This window comes from Aquarana catesbeiana, linkage group LG02, assembly GCF_042186555.1.
Source record: "Aquarana catesbeiana isolate 2022-GZ linkage group LG02, ASM4218655v1, whole genome shotgun sequence".
Lineage (NCBI taxonomy): Eukaryota > Metazoa > Chordata > Amphibia > Anura > Ranidae > Aquarana > Aquarana catesbeiana.
The window spans coordinates 61,419,060-61,432,363 of record NC_133325.1 but is presented as its reverse complement, the minus strand read 5'-3'; the positions used below and the strand labels follow the sequence as shown (position 1 = coordinate 61,432,363).

General features: G+C 44.3%; 1 protein-coding gene across 2 annotated transcripts in view; it reads right to left on the bottom strand.

The window, feature by feature from the left end:
- LOC141126915 (cyclic nucleotide-binding domain-containing protein 2-like) overlaps window positions 1–13,304 on the bottom strand; it is a 553,939-nt gene that overhangs the window by 306,047 nt on the left and 234,588 nt on the right. For both annotated transcript variants that reach the window (XM_073612976.1, XM_073612977.1), the window contains exon 7: window positions 160–319. In XM_073612976.1, coding sequence (XP_073469077.1) covers window positions 160–319 — 160 coding nt within the window. The remainder of the gene's footprint in view (window positions 1–159; window positions 320–13,304) is intronic.

Genomic DNA, 13,304 nt, shown 5'->3' with positions numbered 1-13,304 from the left:
TTTAAATCAGCACAGAGGCACTGGATGCCTCCCAAGAACACTCAGCACAAACAGGAATGTATTAGCCATTATAATTATCAAACGTTTCTTTTATCTGTAGCATAGCCGCTTCTGCCTGCTTCATGCAAATGTGAATAGGATGAACAAGTGGCTACTTACCCCAAAGTACTTCCCTTTCTTCAAGAGGGCCACCGTCTTGGAAAAAAGCTCCCCCGTCTTACTGTGTGACACTTTGGTGACAACAGCAGTACCGGAGAGGATCAGGTAGAAGTTCTGAGCGACGTGACCCTGACGTATGATTACTCTTCCAGGCCCAAAACTATGGAGAAAAAAAACAAAACAAATGACTGAAGATTGTTACCATGCACAGCACATAGCGCTGGCAAAGTCAAGGTTTTTTTTTTTTTTAATAGCTGCGCATTTCATAAATATTCAGATCAGCTAAGCAAGTTAGGAGATATCACGCTCCATTTTAACAACTGTCTGGCACTTGTACAATAAATAAAGATTAGAAGGAAATAAAAACTTTCTCTTTTTATAGGAAGTTTCGAAGAGATATGTTGGTTTGCCGATAATGCCTTAGAGTGTTAACATTGACATTTTCAAAGAGCAAGCTGGTGTGTAGAAATGGATGTGTTTTACTTAAGGTGGGATTGGGATAGAAATGCGTGGGGCTGCCATAGTTGTTTTTTAAAGGAGTAAGTTCATCTTGCAGCCCATCAAGGATGAGGCCAGTGTTTGTCAACCAGGGTTCCATGGAAACCTAGGGTTCCTCCTGAGGTTTCTAGGGGTTCCTTCAAGAGTGAGTAATCAATTGATTTCCCACCTACATTGACCAACCATGCATTTTCCCCTAGCTACCAGCCACCTACATTGACCACTAATATTAAAGGGCCCCACAGTATTTACTGTCTACCTTTCTTTTTTGCAGTTATTACTTATTTCAAAACCATGTTGGCAGGTGTAGTCTACTTTCTCCACTACAGCCACAATATACAAATGCATACTATGATTTTAAATACCCCTCCAGTGGACACAAATACATAGAATAATATTAAAAATGAACTACAAATCTTTATTATCCAATAAAAATTTCAATAAAAGCATACATCATATATACATGGACAATTGATACTATCAGGCCTCATGTACAGTGGACGGTTTCGGACATTTTTACAGCTGCTGTTTTTGGCTTCAGACGTTTTTTTCTACAGTCAATAAACTCTCCAGCATGTTATCCTATGTGTCCATGCACACATAGGTTGTTATTAACTGTTTTTGGCTGGGGTGTTTTTTGGCTGGAAAAAAACCCCAAAACTAGTGGGTTCTGAGAGGTGTTTTTCAGCTGTAAACACCATTAAACAATCAAAAATGTGGCTCACCAGCGTTTAACGTTTTTGATCTATTGAAAAAAAAAACGCTAAAAAACCATAACGCTAAAAAACGCAATTGCAAAAACTTTGAAAAATGTTGAAAAACTCACTGCAAAGCTACTGGCCATTTTATAACGTTAACATAACGTCCAGTGTGCATGAGGCCTTAATCAAAATCCACTAGGGAGATGAAAAAACACATAGCGTGGTAGTCTTGCCGAGATTAGGTCAGTTCATTTCACGGAGGCATCTGCTTCCTCAGGACCACCTACCTATCTTGTATACAGGTACAGATGAACATTAAAATGACTTCTAAGAGCAAGAATACAGTCATGTATCATCAACATGTATAATGACAGATATTATCCATAATCAATATCTGAAACATAAAGCAGCCCAAAAGGGGAAGGGGAGAGGGAAGAGGAAAGGGAAAAGGGGAAATAAAGAGTTTATATCATACTATTTACAGAACATGTACGCTTAAAGGATATCTGTCAGGGCTGGGCTGTCAGCCCTCCCAGTGCTCAGGTTGTTGGTTAATTGCCAACACTTATCGTTCCACAGTGGCTCACCTGGTGATCATTTCCTGCTCGTTAGTCCAGCCTACAGCCAGCCCCTTCTGGCTATTTAAACTGCCTGGTTCATTCCTTCCATGCCTTCCCCTTGGTCAAACATATCTGGAGACTCTCTGCTGTGTTCCTATTGAAGACTTGCCTGGCTGACATCCCTTGCTTCCTGATCTTGTCTGCTGTCTCTGACTATGCTGATCTCTGGCTTCTGATTTACTGGCTTGTTCTGACTACCCGTTTTGGCTACCGAACCCCGGCTATGTTTTGACTATGTTTACTATTTGTACCATTTTTACCATTTTATTAAAAGGTGTGATTTTTACAGCATTTTCTGTCTCCGTCTGATTCATGGTTCCTGACAACATCATCCTGATGGCGTATGGCTAAACTATCCAATATAGATAAAACGAAGTAGAGATAAGGACTGGTGTAGATAAAGTCTTGCCTATGATCTGGTTTGAACCATTCCCACAAACATAAAATATCTACAGTTTCTCCACTGCAGGTGGCGGTCTTCTGCAGCAGCACTGTTGTTGGAGAGGAACTCAAGAGGAACAAGGTTCCTCTATGATCTCCTGGGTCACTGGGGAAGCTATCCTATTGGATGCTGCTGCCCCATGTGACTCTAGCAGCCCGTTAGGTACCCTGCCTGTTAGGGACAGTACTAGCGTTAGGGAAAGGTTACGGATGAGAAACGAAAGCATAGTGTCACAACTCTTCTTGACACCTTCCCAATTGGGTACTAAATGGCCAGGCCGCGTTCTGTCCCTTTCAACAGATGCTGTCAGTCCAGCTGGAATCCACTTTCCACGTTACTGGAATCCATGAATGCGCTCGGCCAGGTAACAGGCCAGGTAACCTGCCCACCCATTTATTGTAACTGTTGATGAATTATTCCAATACAAGATTTGCCCTGCACCTGTCTGTGTGAATTATTGCCACCACTGCACCCCACCTACAACAAACATTACTAGAAATTATTTTGTAGTGGGTTTATAAAAAACATGATATTCCTTGGGTGCCAAATACACTAGGTGCGATACATTGCTTATTCATTTTTTTTAACTTTCTTAAACTTATTGATTGTGCTAATGTACAATGAGCTGTATGTATAATCTATTTTTACAGGGGTTCCCTGAGAATCAGAAAATTAACTTAAGGGTTCCTCAGGGATAAAATGCCTTTACCTTACTACCTATGAGTCAGTGACCTAGAACAAGTATCCAAGAGGGAAGTGCAAACTTTTCAATGTTCCCTGGCTGCATGCTATGTCTAGGTCAGTGATGAGTTTGATAGCAAACTCAATGGCTGAATAACAACCTAGATGTTTAAAAAAGTCAGAAGGTCCCATATTTTTCCTCTAAATGTTATGCATTTTGGATTGATTTCATTAATATATTTCATCCAGATTATGCTCCAAAACATCTGTGTGCATTGAAGCCCAACCTTTTTCCTAAAGGAAAAAATATTTATTTATTTTTGGACAGAGGGGGGGAAGGGTTGAAACCTGTGTCAGGTTTTTATTGCTGTCTGTGTCCCTATTTGGGATATTTTCCCTCACTTCTCAACAGGACAGGAAGTAATGAGAAGTCTCTCCAATATATAAACTGACAATTCACATTTTATACTTAGCAGGAGAGGGCTAAAAATTCTGGCAATGTTTTTTATTGTCTGTACTTTCTATTTCTGGTAATGACCACCCCCTTATTTCATGTATGGGTGTCACAGTAATAGGAAGTGAAGGAATTCACTCCATTGGTCTCCTAGACAGAGCTAAATAAAAAAGTGACACATTCTAATGCCCCGTACACACGGTCGCACATTGATCGGACATTCCGACAACAAAATCCTAGGATTTTTTCCGACGGATGTTGGCTCAAACTTGTCTTGCATACACACGGTCACACAAAGTTGTCTTAAAATCTGATCGTTCTGAACGCGGTGACGTAAAACACGTACGTCGGGACTATAAACAGGGCAGTAGCCAATAGCTTTTATCTCTGTATTTATTCTGAGCATGCGTGGCACTTTGTGCGTCGGATTTGTGTACACACGATCGGAAATTCCGACAACGGATTTTGCTGTCGGAAAATTTTATAGCCTGCTCTCAAACTTTGTGTGTCGGAAAATTCGATGGAAAATGTGTGATGGAGCCTACACACGGTCGGAATTTCCGACAACAAGGTCCTATCACACATTTTCCGTCGGAAAATCCGACCGTGTGTACGGGGCATTACTCTTTCCTGTAGTCCTCCTATATGTCATACCTATGCATATTGGCCACTAGAAATGGGCCGAACAACCCCCCCCCCCCCCCCCCGGTTTAGTTTGCACCAGAACTCTCAAACATTACAAAAGTTCAGACCTGAACCCCATTGAAGTCTATGGGACTTTTGAAGGTTTTTATGCAAGTTTTTGACCATAAAAACGGTATAGGGGCCTGGATACTGCCCTGGGGGACATGGATTAATGCAAAAAACTTTTTTTTAAATGATAGTTTTTACAGGAGCATTGATTTTAATGACGCTTAAAGTGAAACAATAAGAAACAATAAGAATTAAAAATTCCTTTAAATATAGTCCCTGGGGAGGTCCCCTTAGTCTTCCTGCAAATTGGCGCATCTGTACTGTGTATAGAACTTGCTGCAGCAAAACTGACAGAAAAAAACTGAAAAACTGACAGAAAAAAACTGAAAAAAAAAATTAAATTTAAATTTCCGGCAAAACAAAATTCTTAAAAATGGCCTGGGGGTCCCCCCCCCAATCCATACCAGGCCCTTTGGGTCTGGTATAGATTTTAAGAAGAAACCCCAATGCCAAAATTTTAGATATTACATTTTTATTTGGTACATATGGGACTCTTATATTCAAATTGTCTAAACTATTGATCTAAATGTCTGGGTCTATCTATCCAATGTGAATAGCTTCTATACAAGACCACCTCTAGTCAGATAGCAATTAGCCAGCTCGGCCCAAATAACTATTTAAAGTGCAATAAAACCTGGAATTCTACGTTAAGGTGCAATGGGCTTCAAATGGCTCCTGATAGTTCCTGAAGCTCCTTAGAAATACTCTGAACCCTTTTCTTGAGCCAAACATACAGCCCCCAATAGCATCACTGTTTTACTGTTTTTCACATAAAGAAAACATTGACAAAGAAAAAAAAAAGAACACAAATAACAATTAAATTCACACATACAATAAAAAGGAAAAGCACACATAAACCCCCATATAAACAACAGATAAGCTAAAACTAGCCCAAATACATCCCCTCTCCCAAAAAACACAGCCTCTAAATGAAAAAAAAGAAAGCAGACCTTGTTCTCTACTGTGAAATTTCACCCTCAAACTAATCTAATTTTGCAGTGAAATCACTTTACTTGAAAACACTCTGTTGCTGGCTATAGACACCTTTATAAGTACTAGACATGTCTACCTAATTAAAGTGGCCACTGAGCATACATTTTCTGTAACCTGAAAGCCTAGGTGTGCTAAAATATAGTTTCTATTGTGTCACAATGAGGTTAAATACCCTCTGGAGACATTAATGTGATCGAGGCAAACGAACACACCACATGCTTCCCCATCAAAGAATGGAAGATAACACACTTCTTCATGACTGGACTGCTCTAGAATATTTTGCATTCATCTGGAAACCACAAGGAATTATTAAGAGGAACAAATATTATTTTCACCCAAGAAACTGTCAAGCTAAAAGAGACATTCAGCCTGATAAGGGCACAGAGTGCGAAGAAGTACTAATCCTCCATTTCAAATGTTGGCGATGAATCTAGGTCAGTGTTTCCATACAAGCCAGATATATTTTATTTGATCACGACGTCAAGTTGATTTGGGAGCTTCTGTTTGACATTATCAGTCTCACCAACTCTGTGAACTGAGCATTAGGCACTCTTTGATAATGTTACATAACAGAAGCCATGTAGCAAAGCTCTGACCTTTTCTGGAACAGAAGAAAGACCTACATGCATTTAATTATCTCGGCGAGGTGTATTCCTACCTGACCATAATGTGTGTGCTCAGGCTTAGTGAATTATGTTTGGATAAATGTTGATTGTTCTCATCTTATTGGCAGGAGTTGAATTGCTTTATTAAACCAGTGATGATGGCAGGAGCTGTATGATGATGCCCTATGACCCAATGCCCTATGACTTAATGCCCAGACATGAGGGTGCATGTGACCTCCTTCCATTCTCCCCAGGACGCAGTGCTATGCTCCAAGAGCCTAACTGCCAGACCAGGAAACTGTCAGGTGATAGAGGGAAGAAAGTCATTAACAAAGATGTCAACCTCCAAGACCAATGTATAGGGTGGTAAGTATGGGACACCCACAAAAACTGTCTCCAAATTGCTCCATAAAAAGAGACTTATCAATGCACATAGTAAAAAAAAAAATGTTGAGTAAACATTTAAAGATGGAGAGTACATCTAGTGAATATGAACAGATGCTGAAAATCAGTTTCAGGATGCCACTGTGCAGTGTCTATGCATACTCCTGTAGATTGTAAGCTCTAACGAGCAGGGCCCTCTGATTCTTCCTGTATTGATTTGTAGGGATGAGCCGAACACCCCCTGGTTCAGTTCGCACCAGAACCTGCGAACAGACCGAAAGTTTGCGCAAACTTTAGAACCCTATTAAAGTCTATGGGACTTGAATGTTCAAAATCAAAAGTGCTAATTTTAAAGGCTAATATGCATGGTATTGTCCTAAAAAGGGTTTGGGGACCCGGGTCCTGCCCCAGGGGACATGTATCAATTACAAAAAAAGTTTTAAAAACGGCCGTTTTTTCGGGAGCAGTAATTTTAATGATGCTTAAAGTGAAAAAAAAAAGTGAAATATTCCTTTAAATATCGTCCCGGGGGGGGGGGTCTATAGTATGCCTGTAAAGTGGCATGTGTTTCCCGTGCTTAGAACAGTCCCTGCACAAAATGACATTTTTAAAGGAATAAAAGTCATTTAAAACTGCTTGCGGCTTTAATGTAATGTCGGGTCCCGGCAATATGGATGAAAATCAGTGAGACGAATGGCATGGGTACCCCCGACCCCCCAGTCCATTACCAGGCACTTTGGGTCTTGTATGGATATTAAGGGGAACCCCGCACCCAAATTAAAAAAAGGAAAGGCGTGGGGCCCCCAGGCCCTATATACTCTGAACAGCAGTATACAGGCAGTGCAAACAAGACAGGGACTGTAGGTTTGTTGCTGAGTAGAATCTGTTTGTAATTTTGAACTGGTACATTTTTAAAGTGTAGCTCCAGCCGAAAAATCTATTTTTAAGCTTTTTGAAAAACATAGGGAAGGGTTATCACCCCTGTGACATTTGTTTTGCTGTCTGTGTACCTCTTCAGAAGATTTCACCTCACTTTCTGTCCCAATGACAAATGTTTTTCGAAAATTTGGGGGTTTTAGTGAAACAAGGATTGGTGATAAAGCATCAGTGGAGAGGAGACACGTTTTTCCCATATTAACTCTTACAGGAGAGAATTTCCCTTCCTAGGGGTAGATTTCATCTCACTTCCTGTTGTCTCCTTCCGTTTGCAAGTAGGAGTCGTTTGTAAGTTGGATGTTTAAAAGTAGGGGCCTGCCCTATATACTCTGCAGAAACTGGGGCCTTAGGTGTTGGTGTTGCCACAACACTGTAAGCCCTCACAGTTACCCTTGGAGGGCACAGGAATGGGCCCTGCTGTGAAATATTAGATCAAGAATTGTACTTACATGCCATTGTTGAACAGGGGCAGAAAAATTGGGTCTTTGGTGGTGGCAGTGTTGCCACAACACTGTCAGCCCTCACAGTTACTCTTGGTGGGCGCAGGAATGGCCCCTGCTGTGAAATATTAGATCAAGAATTGTAATTACATGTCCCTGTTGAACAGGGGCAGAAAAATTGGGTCTTGGGCACTGGTTCTGGTGCCACAACACTGCAACCCCTCACAGATACTCTAGTTGGAGCACAGGAATGAGCCCTGCTGCAAAGTATTGCATCAAAAATTGTAATTACACGCCCTTGTTAAATAGGGGCTGAAAAATTGGGCCTTAGGCACTGGTGCTGGTGCCACAACACTGCAACCCCTCACAGATTCTCTTGTTGAGTGCAGGAACAAGCCCTGCTGCAAAGTATTGTATCAAAAATTGTAATTACACGCCCCTGTTAAACAGGGGCTGAAAAATTGGGCCTTAGGCACTAGTGCTGGTGCCACAATACTGCAACCCCTCACAAATACTCTAGTTGAGCGCAGCAAGGAACCCTCCTGCAAAATGTTACATTTGTTTAAACAGGGGCTGAAAAATTGGGCCTTAGCCACTGGTGGCAGCACCCAGAACCAACAATGTTCTTACAAGCTATCAGCATGATCATTGAGGAGGAAGAGGATAATCACTCAGCATAACAGGGTAGTCACTCAGCATCAGCATAGGCAGTCTTGAAGGGATCTGACATTTCAAAAAAAAATTATTCGGTTACATCAGCATCAGGTGCCTGGTAGCTGGTAGTGATCCAAGACTGATTCATTTTTATGAAGGTCAGTCGATCGACCGAGTCGGTGGACAGGCGCACCCTGTGATCGGTTACAAAGCCTCCAGCAGCACTGAATGTACGTTCCGAAAGAATGCTGGATGCAGGACAGGCCAGTAGCTCAATTGCATACTGTGCAAGCTCTGGCCAGTGATCCATCCTCAGTAACTCAGAGGATTTTCGGTGGGAAAGGTGTCCAAGTCAGATCTTGCCCCTAGGTATTCCTGCACCATGTAAATAAGACGCTGGCGATGGTTGCTGGAACCGATCATACCTTGGGGCTGCGGACTAAAAAATTGTCTGAACGCATCAGTCAGAATGCCACCTTCTCCACCGCTCCTTCTTTGACTGACCGAAAGCCTCAGCAAAACGTTGTCCAGGAACAGGAGTTTTTAACCTCCCAGTCTCTGGGAACGGGTTGCACAGACCTTTCTGCAAGGCCTCCCGAAGATGTTTCATCCTCTGCTCCCTCTGCGATGGCAAGATAAGGTCCGTAACCTTATCCTTGTAACGTGGATCAAGGAGGGTTGCCAGCCAGTATTGATCCCTCTCCTTGATATCACGAATACGAGGATCCTTCTGCAGGCTTTGCAGGATCAGGGAGGCCATGCAGCGTAGGTTTGCTGAGGCATTCGGGCCGGAGTCCTCTGGGTCACTAAGGACGACATGATCCGCAGCCACCTCCTCCCAGCCACGTACAAGTCCATGGGTTTCTTGGGACTGTAAATGATCCCTTGAAGACTGCTGCTGATGTTGAGTGCCAGGCTCCACCTCCATACTGACACAATCCTCCTCCTCCTCGTCCTCCTCGTCCTCTTCCTGTGTGATCGGCAGGCACGCAGGAACACTGTCTGTCTGAACACTGTCAACCACCTCTGAACCTGCCCCTGCAGAGCTGACAGAATCTCTGCCCCAGTGTGGCTCCTGTCCCCCAAGCACACTAGCTCAAGCACCGCATGGCATCTTTTTGCCTGCGTGCTTGCGTATCCCCTTGAACGCCTATGGAGCACCGCTGGTTCTGAGGACAAATCAGCACAGGAAGAGGCCATGGAGGAAGAAGAAGAGGAGGGGGTGGAGGAGAGAGGTGTGGCAGAATTACCACTAGTAGAATTTTGGAGGCGTGGTGGCAGAACAACCTCCAACACTACTGCGCCCTGTCCTGCATCCTTCCCAGCTGCCAGAAGAGTCACCCAGTGCGCGGTGAAACATAGGAAATGTCCCTGTCCATGCCTGCTGGACCATGAGTCAGCGGTAATATGCACCTTACCGCTGACCGCCCTGTCCAGCAAGGCCAAGGCATTGCCTTCCACATGCCGGTAGAGAGCCGGAATCTCCTTCCGTGAGAAAAAGTGGCATTTGGGTACCTGCCCCTGAGGAACCGCACATTCTACAAACTCACGGAAGGGAGCAGAGTCTACCAACTGAAAAGGCAGCAGTTGAAGTGCTAGCAATTTAGCCAAGCTAGCATTCAACCGCTGGGCATGTGGATGGCTGGGAGCGAACTTCTTTCAGCGGTGCAGCAGCTGGGGCAGGGAAATTTGCCTGGTACAATCTGACGTTGGTGTACCGATAGCAGATTGCCCCCAAGTACTTGGTTGTGACACACCTAATTCTACACCTTCATTCCTCTCAGTACAGGTCTCAGAGAGGACTGAAGGTATAGTGGGGTTGGAGATCCCAGCTGATGAGGAGCAAGGAGAGGTCCTCTTTGTTCTTTGGTGTGGGTCTTTTTGGTAAGCTTGCCAACGAATTGCATGGCAGGTCAACATATGTCTGGTCAAGCATGTGGTGCCCAAGCGGGTGATGTTTTGGCCACGCGAGATATACGCTTGAGACATATGTTGCAAATAGCAGCGGTGGAATCTGATGCACTCTGATGCACTCATCTCAAAAAGGCCCACACCAAAAAACTTTTGGAATAACGCACAGAGACAGCAGCGCCCTGCACATGCGGAGCTCTGCAGTGTGATGCAGTCGGTGTGCTGTCCTTAAGCTGGCCCTTGGAGGACATCCTGCCTCATTGGTGATGTGCCTCCTCCTCCTTCTCCTCTCAGGCACCCACATGGAGTCAGTGACCTCATCATCCCCTCCCTCCTCATTACTGGAGCAAACCTGGCAGTATGTTGCAGCTGGGGGAACATGACTGCCAGATTGCTGTCCTTCTTGGGCACCCCTCTCTCTGGGCTCACGTTACTGCCTTCCTCTAGCTGGGTACCATCATCGGAGCCTTCGAAACGCTGGGCATCCTCCTGGAGCATGTACTCAACACTGTGGTCAAACAGTTTGGAGGACTCCTCAGGAGGACATGGTGGGGCTAGGGAAGGAGTGACTGATGCCATTGAGCCGAGGGAAGAGGCCGCGTTGGCAGCTGCTTTGCCAGACAAAGTACCCTGAGCCTGGGTGAGAGAGGATGAGGACGGCTTGGTCATCCACTCTACCAAGTCTTCCGCATGTTGCGGTTCAACACGGCCAGCTGCCAAAAAAAGGACAAGCATGTCCCACGGCCACATGTTGATGAGGATGCACCGTCTCCACGACCAGCACTGTTGCCTCTAGGCACAGAGCCTGCTTGCCCTCTTTTATTGGCTTGTGACTGTCTGCCTCTCCTTGTTGGCATTCCAGACATACTAAGGGCCAGCAGTGAGATGTAGCTGCACAAAGCTGGGATGTATATATATACTGATACTGCAGCTAGCAGAATCAACTGCCTGCCTGTAGTATTATTAGTATGAGAACACCAGCAATTGTCTTCAGGTAGCTTTAGGTGCACACTGTGCAGAGGACGCAGTACACTAACTGTAAATACTGTAGCTGCCTGCCTGTGGTATTAATAGGAGCAGAACAACAGCAATTGTCTTCAGGTAGCTTTAGGGCACACTGTGCAGAGGACGCAGTACACTAACTGTAAATTCTGTAGCTGCCTGCCTGTGGTATTAATAGGAGCAGAACAACAGCAATTGTGTTCAGGTAGCTTTAGGTGCACACTGTGCAGAGGACGCAGTACACTAACTGTAAATACTGTAGCTGCCTGCCTGTGGTATTAATAGGATCAGAACAACAGCAATTGTCTTTAGGTAGCTTTAGGTGCACACTGTGCAGAGGACGCAGTACACTAACTGTAAATACTGTAGCTGCCTGCCTGTGGTATTAATAGGATCAGAAGAACACCACCAGTTTTATTCAGGTAGCTTTAGGTGCACACTGTGCAGAGGACACCGTAAACTAACTGTAAATACTGTAGCTGCCTGCCTGTGGTATTAATAGAATCAGAAGAACATCAACAATTTTATTCAGGTAGCTTTAGGTACACACTGTGCAGAGGACACAGTACACTAACTGTAAATACTGTAGCAGACTGCCTGTGGTATTAATAGGAGCAGAACAACAGCAATTGTTTTCATGTAGCTTTAGGTGCACACTGTGCAGAGGACGCACTACACTAACTTGTAAATACTGCAGCTGCCTGCGGTACTAATAGGATCAGAAGAACACCACCAATTTTCTTCAGGTAGCTTTAGGTGCACATTGTGCAGAGGACGCACTACACTAGCTGTAAATACTGTAACTAATAGGACTAATAGGAACAGAAGAACACCAGCAATTTTCTTCAGGTAGCTGTAAATACTGTAAAAACACCTGCCTGCCTGTCAGTAGGAAGAGAATAACAGGAACGGATCTAGCTAAACTGAATACAGTGTATATATATAATATATATATATATATAGATATACACACACAACACCTAGGATGCATATATATATACACAATACACTGTAAGTGCAGCTAACTGACTCGCCCGCCTACTCTATCTAACCTAAATCAAATGACACTGTCTCTCCCTCTCTCTATCTCTCTTTCAATGCCGGAACACACTACACAGGGCCAACTTGCAGGCGGCCTTATATAGTGTGGGGAGTGTACTAAACCCCCTGAGCCAAAATTGGCCAAAGCCACCCTGGCTTTGGCCAATTACGGCTCTCTGTACAGACGGTGCTGTGATTGGCCAAGCATTCGGGTCATAGTGCATGCTTGGCCAATCACCAGCCAGCAATGCACTGCAATGCCGCAGTGAATTATGGGCCGTGACGCGCCACTCGAATTTGGCACGAACAGCCCATATCATTCGTAATTCGACGAACGGTCGAACATGCGATGTTCAAGTCGAACATGGGTTCGACTCGAACTCGAAGCTCATCCCTATTGATTTGTATTGTAAGTGTACTGGCTGCCCTCATGTTGTAAAGTGCTGCGCAAACTGTTGGCGCTATATAAATCCTGTTTATTAATAATAATAATAATACTACAGCCATTCTCAAACAGGATTCCATGGAAGCCTTGGGCTCCTTTAGAGCATAGGTTCTCAACCTTATTGAGACCAGGGCCTGACAAATTCTTTCTAAACATTCTATGCCCCAACTGTAAAAAAGTGTATACTCGCACAATAAAAGTATAAGAATGCAAAATATGTATTGAAATTGTGTAAGGCTCTGGATGGGGCTGGGTACCACTGTGGGGGGTAATGGGGGTTCTAGAGGTGATCAGGGAACTCTGCAGCAGACTTGGTGGCCCTGTAAGGAATGTGGTCTTTGGAGGGGGCTAGAGGAAAAATCTGTTGGAGGTTGGGGGCACTATGGGATGCTGGAGGCTCTGCAGTGGGCTGGGAGGCTCTGTGGTGGGTTAGGAGATCGGCAGCTGGCTGAAGGCCCAGAATGAGGGAGTTGTGTCGCAGCAACTACTGGTATAGAGGTTGTTAGGAGTTGTTTGAACTGTGGCTAATTGACAGCCCATCTGATGGTGCCTGGATAGTTCTGGGTCCGATGTTACTTGGCAGAA